The sequence below is a fragment of the Dendropsophus ebraccatus genome, chromosome 10 (genome assembly GCF_027789765.1).
Source record: "Dendropsophus ebraccatus isolate aDenEbr1 chromosome 10, aDenEbr1.pat, whole genome shotgun sequence".
Lineage (NCBI taxonomy): Eukaryota > Metazoa > Chordata > Amphibia > Anura > Hylidae > Dendropsophus > Dendropsophus ebraccatus.
In genome coordinates this window covers 98,242,509-98,259,607 of record NC_091463.1, presented here as the reverse complement: position 1 = coordinate 98,259,607, position 17,099 = coordinate 98,242,509, and the positions used below count along the sequence as shown (strand labels likewise).

Sequence of the window (17,099 nt, the reverse complement as noted above, 5' to 3'; positions counted from 1 at the left end):
ATGTAGCGGAGAGGCATTAGTGTCAGCCATTGGTGTGAGGTGCAGCGCTCCTTTCTCTCCTTGTCCGTATTTTACAACTTGTTATATAATGAAGGTGTGCAGGTCACAGACTTTATAATAGAAGTAGCAGGCCAACAGCAGCACAGAGGATTATCTTTACTAGGGCTCCTCGGCTATGTTGGGTGACATGACATTTCCTATAATACCTCCCATCGTGTGGATGAGGCATGGGCAGAGTCCTCCTCACACAGCTGAGGGTTTGTTACACTGGCTGTAACCTGTAACCTGTCATCACTCATTCTATATGGGTTTCCAGCTTCTGTTTTCTTAACCCTTTGTGCACTGTGCTGGAGGTCTTCATCTGCTTCTTCACCCTGTGGTCTGTGGTCGGACTAACTGGATTCCACACGTTCCTGGTGTCTCTGAACCAGACGACCAATGAAGATGTGAGTATACGGGAGAGGGGTCATCCTTCTTATAGGATACAGCATGGCCATCCTCCTTATAGGGTACAGCAGGGCTATCCTCCTTATAGGATACAGCAGGGCTATCCTCCTTAAAGGGTACAGCAGGGCCATCCTCCTTAAAGGGTACAGCAGGGCCATCCTCCTTATAGGATACAGCAGGGCTATCCTCCTTATAGGATACAGCAGGGCTATCCTCCTTATAGGGTACAGCAGGGCCATCCTCCTTAAAGGGTACAGCAGGGCTATCCTCCTTTATAGGATACAGCAGCAGGGCCATCCTTATAGGGTACAGCAGCAGGGTCATCCTCCTTATAGAATACAGCAGGGTCATCCTCCTTATAGAATACAGCAGGCTCATCCTCCTTATAGGGTACAGCAGGCTCATCCTCCTTATAGGGTACAGCAGGCTCATCCTCCTTATAGGGTACAGCAGGGCCATCCTCCTTATAGGGTACAGCAGGGTCATCCTCCTTATAGGGTACAGCAGGGCCATCCTCCTTATAGTGTACAGCAGGCTCATCCTCCTTATAGGGTACAGCAGGGCCATCCTCCTTATAGGGTACAGCAGGGCCATCCTCCTTATAGGGTACAGCAGGGCCATCCTCTTTATAGGGTACAGCAGGGCTATCCTCTTTATAGGGTACAGCAGGGCTATCCTCCTTATAGGGTACAGCAGGGCTATCCTCCTTATAGGGTACAGCAGGGCCATCCTCCTTATAGGATACAGCACCAGGACCATCCTTATAGAATACAGCAGGGCTATCCTCCTTATAGGGTACAGCAGGGTCATCCTCCTTATAGGGTACAGCAGGTTTGGCTCTGAGGGCCTCCTCCTCCTCCTGCTACTGCAGCTTTCTGTCGTTATTATTGTGATGCTGCTTTGTGTCTTGTTACATTTCAGCCTGATATCCGTATGTATCTACATGGAAACAGAATGTAACAATCCTAAACATCCACCAGTCCCTGTCCTGTCCCCGATCACAGTCCACCAGTCCATGTCCCATAAAACCTCTGACAGAACCCGTTTAAAGGGACAAGTGCCATGAAAAACTTTTTCCCAGTAATTGAAGCGCATTACAAAGTTATATAACTCTGTAATGTGCTTCAATCACCTATCTGCCTCCCTTCCCTGCCTTTTCCCCCCTCCACCCCCCACCAGAAAGTGTCCTGACTCACACAGATCTAATTACTGTCGTCACCGTCACCAAGCTCTTCTCTCAGCTCCTTCTCCTGTTACACTAGCCTCCCCCCTCCCCTGCCTTGTCAGGTGACAGGCTTGCTCAGCTCCCATTGGCTGAACAACTGCAAGCCATCACTTGTCACATCTTACTTGCTTATCTTCCCTCCGACTGACTCCGGCACATAGGCAGCTCCCCCCTCCCCTCATACCCTCTCCTGCTGCTGTGGACTCAGTGAAGGAGTCATGTCACTAGAGAAGATAAGCTGAGCAAGCAGAGTCACCTGACAAGGAGGGGGAGGCTGGTGTAACAGGAGCTAGAGCAGCCCTCCTGTTACAGGAGCTGCCTGGTGACTGTGACCACAGTAATCAGGTCTGTGTAAGTTAGGACACTTCCTGGTGGGGGGTGGAGGGGGGAAAAGGCAGGGAAGGGAGGCAAATAGGTGATTGAAGCACATTACAGAGTTATATAACTTTTTAATGTGCTTCAATTACTGGGAAAAAGTTTTTCATGGCACTTGTCCTTTAATCATCCAAGAGTCTAAGCTGCAATACCAGCTACAACCACTACCTGATGTCTGGCGCTGTGTTTGCCATGCTCCCTTTTTGGCAACTGATCTATAATATTAAAGACACAGAAAATTAGGGGTAAAAAAAAATAACTTAATTATTTTTCTCGCAGATTAAAGGATCCTGGACTGGTAAAAACCGGGTACAAAACCCTTACAGTCATGGAAACCTAATGAAAAATTGCTGTGAAGTGTTATGTGGTCCGGTTCAGCCAAGGTATCTTACATTGCAGAATCCATATAAATTATATTTGTTTTATTGCCACTTACACCAAACGTGTCTGATGTTCCAATGAGAGCTGCACCAGGATTACTGCAGATGGATGTAACATGAGCTGTATACAGAGAGCTCCCCCTAGTGGTGACTGTAGGTAGTAGATATAACAGTGTTACTGCAGATGGATGTAACATGAGCTGTATACAGAGAGCTCCCCCTAGTGGTGACTGTAGTTAGTAGATATAATATTGTTACTGCAGATGGATGTAACATGAGCTGTATAGATCTGTATGTGGAGAGTCCCCCTAGTGGTGGCTGCTGGTAGTAGATATACCCGTATTACTGCAGATGGATGTAGTGTGAGCTGTATAATGCTGTATGTGGAGAGCTTCCCTGGATGTAGTGTCGGCAGTAAAGATCTGTATGTGAAGAGCTCCCTCTAGTGGTGACTGTTATATCTACTACCTACAATGTTACTGCAGATGAATATAGTGTGAGGGGTATAGATCTGTATATGAAGATCTCCCCCTAGTGGTGGCTGCTGGTAGTAGATATAACCGTATTACTGCAGATGGATGTAGTGTGAGCTGTATAATGCTGTATGTGGAGAGCTTCCCTGGATGTAGTGTCAGCAGTAAAGATCTGTATGTGAAGAGCTCCCTCTAGTGGTGACTGTTATATCTACTACCTACAATGTTACTGCAGATGAATATAGTGTGAGGGGTATAGATCTGTATATGAAGATCTCCCCCTAGTGGTGGCTGTAGGTAGTAGATATAACAATGTTACTGCAGATGGATGTAGTGTGAGCAGTATAGAGCTGTATGTGGAGAGCTCCCTCTAGTGGTGACTGTAGATAGTAGATAAAACAATGTTACTGCAGATGGACAGTATTTACATTGTCATGTGATCATGTGCTTCTGGGAGGGAGTGACTCTGAGGTTCAGGGACTTTTAGTCACAAGTCTTTACATCTGCCCAATCATTGCCTGTAACTAGAAAAGCCATATTCTCCGTACATGAGCTCAGCACGTTCTAATCCTGCCCGTCCTCTGCCCGCAGTGTGCTGGATAGGAGAGGAATCCTCCAGGAGCCGCCGAGTCTTCCGGGACAGTCAGAACCAGAGAGCAGCAGTACACAGCGGGATTCTGTAAGTGTCCTCCTAAAGTATTACCACAACGGGTAACCAGTGTATCCAATACTACACACCCCAGAGCCGGTATAAGGGGGGACACCGGGGGTCGCTACCAGCATTCATTGTATACTGTAAAATATATGTACAATTGATATAACCTGGGGATCATAGAATCCAAAAGTTTGCTGTGTACTCTGGTAGTGTCATGATCCCATTCAGAAGCAGGTGGAATAGGTATTGCGGGCCACAAGCCATGAGAAGTCCAACAAAAGTCTTGTATGCAATTTTATATATGTACAGCTGCTATAACCTGGGTATATACACTATATATAATTATATATGTAAAGCTGGTATAGCCTGGGTATCTCCTGTAGATAATTATATATATATGTACAGCTGGTATAACCTGGGGATCTCCTGTATATGATATATATGTACAGCTGGTATAACCTGGGTATATACACTGTATATAATTATATATGTAAAGCTGGTATAGCCTGGGGATCTCCTGTATATAATTATATAGGTACAGCTGGTATAACCTGGGGATCTCCTGTATATAAATTATATAGGTACAGCTGGTATAACATGGGTATCTCCTGTATATAATTATATATAGGTACACATGGTAACCTGGGTATCACTGTGTATAGTTATGTGCATAAAATATTACGGACCAATGTCTCTGCTCTTATTTCCTAAGGTGGCGTCTGCCCCATTGATGCCCACTGAGGCTCCTGTAAAGCCCCCGGCCTCCGATGTCCACACAGATCCCAACGCTCTGGAAATGGCCGTTCAGATCCCCAAAGAATCAGACGAAAAACTGGAGACTGACAAGTAGACTCGTTGGAAGAATTTCTCAATGAAAAGCTGATAATGTGACCAATCAATGGAATACCAGGAAAGTGACAGCTGGCCCTCTACGCCATTTTTCTTTAGTATTTGCTTGTGTTAATATGAAGGTGACGTCTTGTGAGATGGAGATTCATCTTTATCAGTCTGGAAAAAAAAAAGTGCTTGATAAAGAAAACAATACATAAAGACTTCAGGTGCTAGTCCAACAAGCCAATGACATTACCCGTGCTGCGTGGTAGGAAGCCGGCCCGGCCACTGCGAGGCGTCACGGGAGCTGGCTCTACAGACTGTACCTACAATCGTATTATGCATCCCCTGGACGACCGGCGGACAATCTCTATGTGGACGTTATGGGGTCTGTCCATAGGGGCAACGATGTGCCACGTGATTGGCACCTTACTTAAAAAATATGCATTGCTTTTTATTTTATTTGCCATGCCTAAGACTGGAAGGACGAAGCTTCTGGCAAAGCCGAAATCTGCACTGCTTCCGGGAGGCTAAGAGCGGTTTGTGAAATCTGACGACACGGACGCCTTCAGTTCAGTTCTAAGCCCCAAAAAATAGAGAAACCCGTATGATCAGACTCTCTCGTAGTCCTAGTTCTCAACCCCATCCCCCGCTCCATTTTCCCCATCATTACGTAGGTGTTTGTCCACGTGGCGTGAGGTCATTCTTATCCATGTCCCAGCTCATCCATTCCCATCCTGTAGATTTTTGTGGTCTTGCAATGAACATAAGGATAGTTAGGAGGCTCGGTAGGAGCTGCCGTATGTCTAAAAAAAAAAAAAGAAAAAAAAATTCGAGGGCATTTTGGAACTTCTTCTGAAGTGCAAAGAATTTCCTGCTGCTGCTCTACGATTCCTACTTTATGACTATACAGAGTGTTAAATAATGGAAGAATTTTTTTAAATAATTTATTATTTGTTTATAAGGTTTTTCTTTTTTTCTATTTAACTTTTTTTTTTTTTTTAGCACCCAGTAGGGTAGACTTCTGGAGAGTATTTCACCGTTGTGTTGCTTGCCTATTAATTTTCACTTAAATGAAAAAATAAAATCTGATTTTAAGTTGGGGGAGAGTTAAATTTTCTCCCTGTAATCTCCACGTATGTCGGACCTCACAGCAATCTCTCCAAAGGATGAACATACAGGATTATGGGATAAATTCCATGACCAGGCAGAGTGACTGGTTGGATTCTTCTCTACATGATTGTATTGACCACCCCCATCACCTTCCTGGTCAGTCATACTTTCAGTCTTCTGTTCATCCTTTGAATTAGCTGGTTTTAATATGTAGCCCCGCCCATGAAGAACTTTCCATAAATGCGTAGGGAGTCCTGTGGACAATGATGGACTGAATGACAGAAGTTGATGTCTAAAGGAAGGGAGGACTGGAAATGTATTGCTTATTTAGTCACATGACCTCTTTTTTTTTTTTTTTTAATTTCTGCTGATTTTTAGTCCAGCCCATGAGGAAGTTTATAAATGTATACAGAGCCCTGTAGACAAAAAGAAACTATATGACAATTGCCCCTATAGAATTTGCCATTGAAGTCTCACGTTGGAGCCTGGATAGTCCATAGTTGCAGTCACCTGACCCTTCTTAGCTGTTCTGATTGGCTAAGAAGGTGTGATAAAGAGGGGTATGAACACAAAACCCCAACTCAGCATTTTGGACCCCTTCACAATGGGTCCAGTGACATCCCCTGAAACTGCAAAGAGGTCTACTGCTGACATGTTCTCTTTAAGGGGGTAATCCCATCTGACAGGGTTATGTGGATAGAGGATGACTAATCGCAGGGGTCTTACTGCTGGGGCCTCCTGCATTCTCTAGAAAGGGGACCCCAGTCTTCTCATGGAATGGAGCTGCAGGTTTTGCATGCGCCACCGCTTCATTCCTTCTCTATGAAAGCCACAGAAACAGCAGAGTGCAGTGTTTGGCTTTTTCTGGAAACTCCTATATGAATGTATGGAGAGACCCTCCACGACCTACCGATCCATTCTAGTGGCAGAACAGGGTCCTGGTTCTTGACATTCTGTGGATAGGGGATAACTTTGTCAGATGGAATTTAAAAAAAAAAATTAACAATTTTGCTAAAGTTGATTGCGGGCACATTAAATTGCACATGTATCTGTGTATGTCGAAATGTCTGTAGAAATTGCCATAGAATTTAATGGGAGTTCTATGTGTTAATAGAATAGAATGAATGGGAATTCCCTATAGATTGGCTCTGATTGTAATACAGAAGGTCGCGTTATGTAGGAAAGTCACTCATATTGGCGATATACTGTCCCCATGAGACTCATGATGGCAGTCGCTTCCACCATTGTGGCCTACAGGGTGGCCCCCTAACCAGTGTGAGCTCCTCTAAGCCCCTAGCTTGTTCTGTTAGCCGGCCATAGACACAAAATGCATCAGATAGTGGCTTGTATCATCTTTGGCACCATATTAGTCTACAGAATCCATCTGCTCTTATTTAGGCCTTTTCTGCTATAGAATTTCTTAAAAATACCATTTGTCATGATAACATAATGGAAACTCAGCAGACCATCTTATAGGGGTACTCCCCTGAAACATAACTTTTGATATGTTGCTGCCCATGGTGAGACTAACAATTCCTTCCATTCAGTCTCCTTCCCTCAGTTCCCAGCTGCTGCTTTTTTTTGCTGACACAAAACTCTGTGTATAAGCTTTTTTTTTTTTTTTCTCTGTCTCCCCCACCTCCCTCTCTTCTAAGATGGCTGATGTATACAAGTCCCTGGCTGGCTTCATCTGCAACATTGTAGCTTCTTTGTAATGCGGGGGGGGGGGGGGGGTGTATCCAAGTTGCTGATGAACTCACTGTGATTATCCCTCCCAGCATTACAAAGAAGCCACAATGTTGCAGATACAGCCTGCCAGGGACTTGTTTGCATCAGCCATCTCAGAAGGGAGGGGGGGAGGAGGGGGAGCCAGAGAGAAAAGGTCACACAGAGATTTTTGTGTCTTCAGCAGAAAGCAGCAGCTGGGAACTAAGGGAAGGAGACTGAATAGATAATTGTCAGTGTCTAACATGTAAGGGATCTGCTATTATTCTTTGTTTTCTCTTCCTATGACTGAATATATTACTGGAAAATAGTAGCACAATGTGAACCCCGCCCCCGAGGAGTTTTAAAAGGTTTATAAAGCAGCTTTGTCCCTTGGTTCTATGAATCGGTAAGGGTCCAGGCTTACAGATCCCACCGTATCTTCCATCGTGTCGGAGAACAGGGATGGGAAACCTCCGGCCCTCCAGCTGTTGCAAAACTACAGTTCCCATTATGCCTGGGCAGCCAAAGCTTAAGCTTCTCCTCTCCAATCTGGATGCTTCTATACAGATTAGACAGTCACCTTGATTGCGGGTGGAATGTCTTCTATACACTACAAAACGTAATTTCCAGTACATATTACTCTCCAGAGCTGAATCCATAATTCAGCTAAATGTGATTGAGCTTGCTCAACAAGCTTTTAGAGAGACACCTTTATAGCGCAGGGGCAGTTAATTCTTCATACATCAGATTACTGTGCAGACACTGAGCAAGCAGGACATAGGAGTACTGAAGCCTGCAGAATTGTGAATGCAGCTCTTGAGGATACTATAGGACATAATTCAGGATCAGTACAGGAGAGGTTATGTGACTCCACCAGCAGAATAGGGAGTGCAGCTCTGGATTATATTACAGGATGTAACTCAGGATCAGTAGTGTAATGTAAGTGCACAGTGACCCCACCAGCAGAATAGTGAGTGCAGCTCTGGAGTATAACACCGGATGTGTCTATGGCCAGTTTAACCTGTAGATAACTATATGGTCCCATCCATCGCTGTAATAATAAGTCATAAATCAGAATACTTTGTAGCTCTTTATATAGTAGAAATGAATCTAGTAGATGGCCACCTATCCAGTCCTGCTTCGTGTTGCCGCCATCTCCCCTGCCTGCTGGTTATAATCTATGACCGGCCAAGAATCCGAGCTCTTCTTCCCAACCTCCATTGTGTATAGGACTGGTTGGTTCTGCGAGTCCGTTGTTTTTGTCCCTTCTCTCAGGTATTCAGTTCCATGAGTCGATCTTAAACATTATGGAGCACTTCTGTTCAGGTTTCTCTCCTGTGTCTTTGGGGGAGGGGGGGGCGGCTAGGGTTATGCTTCCCGATCCCCGTCCACTCGCTACGTCACGACCTGAAAGGATATAAGGGCTTTGTAAGACTATCAATTCTGTGCGTTCATATATTATTCACCTGTTGCAAAAATTGCTACTGGCCGTCATTTTGAAACCATTGAACCGATCGTACGGTAAGAACAAAGAGCTATTTTATTGACCGAATAAAGAAAATAGCCATAAACAAGGCGTCTGCGGCTCCGTCATTCTGCTGCTTGTTTTCTTGTAGGCGTTGGAAACGATGCATTCAGGTTTCCTGGATCTCTTGTGGTTCAGAAGTTATGAACACTGGGAGTTGCAACAACAACCGTGAACGTTCCTTGTGATACGCGGGTATCTGATGTGCTGTCCACAGTGCTGAACCCAGAGCCGCCAGATCCAATTGTTAGGAATCTGTGAGAACTTGTGTTAATAACTTGAACCACAAGACCCATTGCAAATCTGATTGCGGCAATCGATTTCTGATTTCTTTGATATGCTACATGACCACCAATTGGAAAAATGTGCCTGTGATTCAATATGGCGGCTTTTAAGATGGCGGCCTTGTTCTGGACATAGCCTGAAAGATTGGCCCCTCTCATCCAGTGTTATAATGCTAGATTATAACTGAGCGGTGAGCAGGGAGAAGCTGGGAGAACTTTCATCAGTGGCCAAACAGACACCTCCTAGGACGCATAGCACAGACGGCGGACGATGATTTCTAAACCTACCGACAGACGACAATCAGTCCTTGTCTGATCATTTCCTTTATTACCTGGGGCAATATCTGTCCATATCGGCCTGATTGGGTTGATAATCACCCCGTGTAATAGGGCCCTAAGACTATATGTGGCCTAATTACTATATGGGAGCTGCACAGAGGACGTCTATTATATTGGGGGCACAAAGTAGGCACTATTACTGTGGTGGGGAGTTTGTATAGAGGGGGTGATGGTGCTACAGCGAGGAGCCTAAAATAATTGTTCAGATTCGTCCTCATGATGGCCTGAGGCAGATGGAGAATTAAAGCTTTATCTGTTATTCCCTCCCAGTGGTCACTGGATGTAACTGCACTGTAATCACTTATATGAGGGGTAGGGGTATAAATAGGTTACTCGGGGGGCGCAAGCACATTTCTTACGCGGGGGTTCTCTGTACAGTGTGTCCACCCCTGGACTGGGCCGTGACAACCCCTTTTATGTGAAGCAGGTGGCTGCCAGCTCCATGAAATGGCTCCTGGTGTGATACTAAGGCTTTGGCTTCACCCTGATTGTTATCACCTGCAAATACACAGCCGCAATGGTTTCTTATTACCTTAAAAATACAGCAAGCGACCTCACGGCAGCTAAAAAAAAAAAATTCTGCTAGATCAGCGCTTGTTTACTGGACCTATTAGACGGCCCGATAGTCAGACATTAAGAGCCCGTGCCCGGACACCTGACACCTTACCTCTCCCCGCACCCCAGTTTTGTCTCCTGTGATCCGCAGCTTCCCGGTCCTGGCGGCAGCAGTGGCCTGTCAGCTGCAGCGTCTGGGACTAAGAAGCTCTGGGACTGGGAAAAATTGAGTCCGCAATTTTTATCCCCCAATCAACAAAATCCCATCCGTATTTCATCCATAAATTTTGCTGATCCGCAAAAATGAAAAAGTGCACTTAATAATAAACCAGTCACTATATGCGGACTGCAAATCTGTATTTTTTGCAGATCACATCCGCAAAATTACAGGTCCCATAGGGTTCTATTGGTGCGTTCATGGAGCGAGGACTTTCTGTCCGCACTCCTTTTATTCTTTGTTTTTTGCGGCACGGATGACGGTCCTGTACGCTTAATGATGTGTGAATGAAGCCTCGGAAATACATCGACCCTTTTTTCTGTCTGCAGTTGAGGAATAATAGACCGCATAAGATGCTCCATGTTAGAAAAACATTGTAGATTTATTAGAAAAGTAAAATACAGCAAATAAAAAAAGATCAGTGTCAGAGCCGGAATGACTACTCCTTCAGGTTGGGGCCTTTTTTTTTTTTTCTTTTTATTTGTTGTATTGTGTTTTGTTTTTTGTTTTGTTTTTAATAAGTCTAGAATGTAGAGCAGTGTCTTATGCGGTCTGTTTTTCCTCCTACTTTTCCTCATCTTGGTTATAAATCTAGAATGTTCTGGCCGACTGATTCCTCTTTGTGGTACTGGAAATGTCGCTGTTATTTTTTACCCTCCGGAGCGCAGACGCTTCCTGCCGCCTCTTCCATGCGTAGATCCTGATGTTCCGGCTTATGAAAAGGTTTTTCCTCTGGCTGAGCTCAGTAGGGGGCGCTGTGTGTAAGACGTATCTTCCGGGGCCATGACATTTTTATAGGCTTTTCATGTCATAATCTCTAAATACAGAATTCAGAGAAGCAAAACATGATCTGAAACTTTTTATTTTTGTTATATATATTTAATCTGCTAACATTAATTTTTAATCAGTTTATTGACAAAATAAAATATAATTATACAGTATATATAATCAGTATATAGGGGTATAAGATATAGCGCTCAGGTCCTGGTACCTAAAGGGGCTCTGGAAGAGTCCCGTCCCACCCCAGAATGTCATTAAATCAGAGAACCTCCAGCTGTGGCAAAACTTCACTTTCCATTATGCCTTGAAAGCCGAAGCTTCACCCCACCCATCCCTGCATTAAATTGCCATCTCTCCATGGGATCACCTGTATAATTTCTAATAGATACATAGAAGTCTTGGCCACTGAGTGTCTCGCAATATCCTGGCCACTGTTTGTTGTTTGGAGATATTTGTCTCTAGTAACAGACAAAACAAAGGAAGTGAAGGCGGAGCTTAACATGTACTATGTGCAGAATAGAGAGGAGTGGGGCTTAACATGTACTATGTGCAGAATAGAGAAGAGTGGGGCTTAACATGTACTATGTGCAGAATAGAGAAGAGTGGGGCTTAACATGTACTATGTGCAGAATAGAGAGGAGTGGGGCATAACATGTACTATGTGCAGAATAGAGAGGAGTGGGGCTTAACATGTACTATGTGCAGAATAGAGAGGAGTGGGGCTTAACATGTACTATGTGCAGAATAGAGAGGAGTGGGGCATAACATGTACTATGTGCAGAATAGAGAGGAGTGGGGCATAACATGTACTATGTGCAGAATAGAGAAGAGTGGGGCATAACATGTACTATGTGCAGAATAGAGAGGAGTGGGGCATAACATGTACTATGTGCAGAATAGAGAGGAGTGGGGCTTAACATGTACTATGTGCAGAATAGAGAGGAGTGGGGCTTAACATGTACTATGTGCAGAATAGAGAGGAGTGGGGCATAACATGTACTATGTGCAGAATAGAGAGGAGTGGGGCATAACATGTACTATGTGCAGAATAGAGAAGAGTGGGGCATAACATGTACTATGTGCAGAATAGAGAAGAGTGGGGCATAACATGTACTATGTGCAGAATAGAGAAGAGTGGGGCATAACATGTATTATGTGCAGAATAGAGAGGAGTGGGGCATAACATGTACTATGTGCAGAATAGAGAGGAGTGGGGCATAACATGTACTATGTGCAGAATAGAGAGGAGTGGGGCATAACATGTACTATGTGCAGAATAGAGAGGAGTGGGGCTTAACATGTACTATGTGCAGAATAGAGAGGAGTGGGGCATAACATGTACTATGTGCAGAATAGAGAGGAGTGGGGCTTAACATGTACTATGTGCAGAATAGAGAGGAGTGGGGCATAACATGTACTATGTGCAGAATAGAGAGGAGTGGGGCTTAACATGTACTATGTGCAGAATAGAGAGCAGTGGGGCATAACATGTACTATGTGCAGAATAGAGAGCAGTGGGGCATAACATGTACTATGTGCAGAATAGAGAGCAGTGGGGCATAACATGTACTATGTGCAGAATAGAGAGCAGTGGGGCATAACATGTACTATGTGCAGAATAGAGAGGAGTGGGGCATAACATGTACTATGTGCAAAAGAAAGAAAGTGTAGGCTGCTTACCTGCAAGCTGAGCCAGTCTGCCTGCTGAAGACAATCAACACTGTTCCTCAAAGGTAAATCAAGGCGTCCTGCTTATCCCTTACCACCCATAAAGCTCTGAACAGTTATATCTTTTGTAGATCCCATTTTTCTGGACAGTGATCGGACCATTTGCATCCCGTCCCATGTGCCACCTTTGGGCCGTGAGAGCCACGTGCTGATTGGTCAGTTATAAATGCGCTGTGATTTGACGTTAGAGGTGTGGCTAAGATTACACCATGGTTCTGGTCGCCCCTTAGCGCTTTGTGATCATCATGGCTGATAATGGTGGATGGACCACCTAATCTAATGACCTCATGGATTCTAATATAGTTCATGTACCTCATTATCATTGTTACATTCGTGCAGTTAAAGGGTCAACCCAATCACTAACAATACTTAACCCATATATGTATGTTAAATTGCCCATAGGCTTATAATAAGGAACATTCTAGAAAGGGGAGGAGTCTGTTAAAGGAGAAGGCCAATGAAATGACAGGAAAGCGAGTGAACATAAAGTGAACTTACCCATCCTCGTGCTCCATAGCGCCCCCCCCCCCTGGGTCTCGCTGACAGCTGCTGGCCTCCTGCCACTCCTCCAGCTGCAACGTTACGTACCCGGCTGAGCAATTACCTGCTCAGCCAATCAGTGATTGGGAAAGGAGACTGCCGTGGTCACCGACTGGCTGAGCGGCTAATTAATCAGGCAGACTCTGACGTTGCCGCCAGAGGAGCCGGGTTTGTGATGTATCCGGATGCTGCCCGAAAATGACAGCTGGCAGCCAGACCCATGGGTGGAGGAGAAAGGATTGTCTTGTGGTGACCGATGCTACTTCAAAGAACAACCTCATAGCATCCTCTTCATGTAAGGAGAGGGGCAGCATTTGCAGCTTTGGGACCTACAGGGCTTCCAGCCGGGCCTAGAGACCTGCATGGAGAATTGCACACACCGCCATGTCTGCACCAGCGTAATGAGCGAAGGAACATCAGAGGACTATGCTGCCATCTTTATTTTTGGGTAGAAGAAGAAAAAGTTAACAGCTTCCTATGTACAATATTGTTCATTTTCAGTTTGTAGAAAGACAATGCAGCAATATATGTGTAAGTACAGGGATGGGAATAACAATGGAGATACACGTAAGGAAGATCCTTCTGCCTGCGACAGTAGGTTGTACATCCACGGTCAGGAGATCTGAAGACGGTCATATGTGTATATATATATATATCAATCAGACATTCATCTGTGTGACAGCGATGCCTCCTCTTCCCCATTATACATCTACACTTAGGCAAGGGGGCACCATGTGTTCTCATTGGAGAGAGGATAGAAAAACACTGCCAAACTGCAGTGTTCTCCAGACTCTTCTGTCCCCTCCTCCAGACTCATCTCTGCCCTCCAGATTCCTCTACTCTCCAGACTCCTCTCTGACCTCGACTCCTCTCTGACCTCGACTCCTCTCTGACCTCCAGACTCCTCTGTGCCCTCCAGACTCCTCTCTGACCCCCAGACTCCTCTACTCTCCAGACTCCTCTGTACCCCCAGACTCCTCTCTGACCTCCAGACTCCTCTGTGCCCTCCAGACTCCTCTACTCTCCAGACTCCTCTCTGACCCCCAGACTCCTCTACTCTCCAGACTCCTTTCTGACCTCGACTCTTCTCTGACCTCCAGACTTCTTTGTGCCCTCCAGACTCCTCTGTACCCTCCAGACTCCTCTGTACCCTCCAGACTCCTCTCTGACCTCCAGACTCCTTTGTGCCCCCCAGACTCCTCTCTGACCTCCAGACTCCTCGGTACCCTCCAGACTCCTCTCTGACCTCCAGACTCCTCTGTACCCCCCAGACTCCTCTGTACCCTCCAGATTCCTCTCTGACCCCCAGACTCCTCTCTGACCTCCAGACTCCTCTGTACCCCCCAGACTCCTCTGTACCCTCCAGATTCCTCTCTGACCCCCAGACTCCTCTCTGACCTCCAGACTCTTCTGTACCCCCCAGACTCCTCTGTACCCTCCAGATTCCTCTCTGACCCCCAGACTCCTCTCTGACCTCCAGACTCCTCTGTACCCTCCAGACTCCTCTCTGACCTCCAGACTCCTCTGTACCCTCCAGACTCTTCTCTGACCCCCAGACTCCTCTGTACCCTCCAGACTCTTCTCTGACCTCCAGACTCCCCTGTACCCTCCAGACTCCTCTGTACCCTCCAGATTCCTCTCTGCCCTCCATGGCGATCCTTCCCTGGATAAACATTAATCAGTCAATGCCACCAAAGTTTGTGTTCTCCATAGGGAGACGGGGTAAGCCGCTGCCAGACTCCTCTGGTGGTAACTTTTATTACTGGCAACTAAGGCAGTGAATCCAACATGGCTGATCTTTCTTCCCCCTTCTTTTAGCGGACATGTCTAGTATGTATTGGTCCTCTATATTCCAGTGGTCGGACGTCTGCAGCCGTGTCTTTTGGGTAGGGTCAGCTATGGCGGCCATCATAGTCCAGTGATTACTAAGATATGTTTCATCCTCTCTGTACAGGATACCAGGTGGGGACGTCGCAGTATCCTCCATATATATTGATGTCTTGTTCTCCTGACGCTGTAAGATTTCTTTTACAATTGTCTTAGGTTTTCTTCCTTCGGAGTTGGATCTAATACAATCTAATAGCACAGAGAGGCAGTCTCCTGTACAGCACATAGACCTTCCTCTGACTACGGAAGTCCATGGAGCAACATGAAGGGAAGATCTACAATAGATCTACAGATGTAAGTAACCCAACTATCAACTGCAAAAATTAGGACCAGGATCAGGATCAGTGCAAGGATCAGGACCAGGAACAGGATCAGCTCAAGAATCAGAATCAGTACAAGGATCCGGATCAGAGCAATAATCAGGATCGGTATAAGGATCAGGATCAATACAAGGATCAGCATCAGGAGCAGGATCAGTGTAAGGATCAGTACAAGGATCAGGATCAGTACAAGGATCAGGAGCAGGATCAGTACAAGGATCAGGATCAGTGCAAGGATCAGGAGCAGGAGCAGTACAAGGATCAGGATCAGTACAAGGATCAGCATCAGTACAAGGATCAGCATCAGGATCAGTACAAGGATCAGTACAAGGATCAGGATCAGTGTAAGGATCAGAATCAGTACAAGGATCAGGAACAGGATCAGCTCAAGAATCAGAATTGGTACAAGGATCTGGATCAGAGCAATAATCAGGATCGGTACAAGGACCAGGAGCAGTATCAGTACAAGGATGAGTACAAGGATCAGGATCAGTACAAGGATCAGTAAAAGGACCAGGAACAGGATCAGCTCAAGAATCAGAATCAGTACAAGGATCCGGATCAGAGCAATAATCAGGATCGGTACAAGGATCAGGATCAATACAAGGATCAGGATCAGTACAAGGATCAGGATCAGTACAAGGATCAGGATCAGTACAAGGATCAGCATCAGGAGCAGGATCAGTCTTTATACAAAACATTTCAACAGTATAAAAAAAACACATATAAAAAGACGTAAAGAATTGACCCCTATTTGGTGGATACTTTTTATAGATCCTAAAGTTTTGATGTTTTGTTCTTTTATAAAAACGTTCCTGGATTTCTCAGAGTCGCCGACTATTCCGATGCGGTGGCGGTTATCATGCGTCCTGGCCGGGGACGTCTCCAGGCGTCTCAGTCTCTGTGTGCTTCTTGAGAATGGAGTCGTCTAGGGACAATCTCTGGAAGTTCTCCTCTGGGCCGATGTCCGACTCGTCTCTGCTGTTCTCCAGGTTCTCAGGTCCCTCGTAGCAGCCCGAGTCTCGGGGAAGGTGACAGCTATGGCCGGAGGAGGACGTCTCTTCGTGGTCGCTGCCGGCTGTGAGACATCAAGGATAAAATTAGTAGTGGAGACGGGGAGGGAAGCTAGAAAGTCACTAAAAAGGGGCACTACAGCAAAATGTTTTTTCTTTCAAATCAGTTGGTGTCAGAAAGTTATATAAATTTGTAATTTACTATTTAAAAATCTCCAGTCTTCCAGTACTTATCAGATGCTGTATGTCCTGCAGGATGTGGTGTATTCTCTCCAGTCTGACACAGCGCTCTCTGCTGCCACCTCTGTCCATGTCAGGAACTGTCCAGAGCAGGAGAGGTTTTCTATGGGGATTTGCTGGACAGTTTCATGACATGGACAGAGGTGGCAGCAGAGAGCACTGTGTCAGACTGGAAAGAACACACCACTTCCTGCAGCATATACAGCAGCTGATAAGTACTGGAAGACTAAAGCTTTTTTAATAGAAGCAAATTACAAATCGGTATAACTGCTCGACACCAGTTGATTTGAAAGAATTTTTTTTTTCACAGGAGGGCCCCTTTAAAACAGACGGGAAATTATTATATGGAGTGAAATGTAGAAGACTGGTATAACTATATATAACGCTCAGTAACCACAGACTTTTGGGTGTAACCATCACCTTCCACCCCCCTTGTAGCCTTTCTTTATAGTTGACCTAGAGTTT

At 45.4% G+C, this 17,099-nt stretch overlaps 2 protein-coding genes across 4 annotated transcripts in view; one reads left to right on the top strand and one right to left on the bottom strand.

Moving 5' to 3' along the window:
- The window catches only part of ZDHHC9 (zinc finger DHHC-type palmitoyltransferase 9), a 50,149-nt gene extending 44,661 nt beyond the window's left edge, over positions 1–5,488 (top strand). For all 3 annotated transcript variants that reach the window (XM_069985665.1, XM_069985663.1, XM_069985662.1), the window contains 4 exons: positions 344–446; positions 2,327–2,430; positions 3,492–3,579; positions 4,268–5,488. In XM_069985665.1, the coding sequence (XP_069841766.1) occupies positions 344–446; positions 2,327–2,430; positions 3,492–3,579; positions 4,268–4,405 (433 nt within the window). In that variant the 3' untranslated portion in view covers positions 4,406–5,488. The remainder of the gene's footprint in view (positions 1–343; positions 447–2,326; positions 2,431–3,491; positions 3,580–4,267) is intronic.
- Positions 5,489–13,596: 8,108 nt separating this feature from the next.
- Positions 13,597–17,099, bottom strand: part of SASH3 (SAM and SH3 domain containing 3) — a 38,548-nt gene continuing 35,045 nt past the window's right edge. Inside the window, exon 8 of the mRNA XM_069985645.1 lies at positions 13,597–16,459. Coding sequence (XP_069841746.1) covers positions 16,242–16,459 — 218 coding nt within the window. The 3' untranslated portion in view covers positions 13,597–16,241. The remainder of the gene's footprint in view (positions 16,460–17,099) is intronic.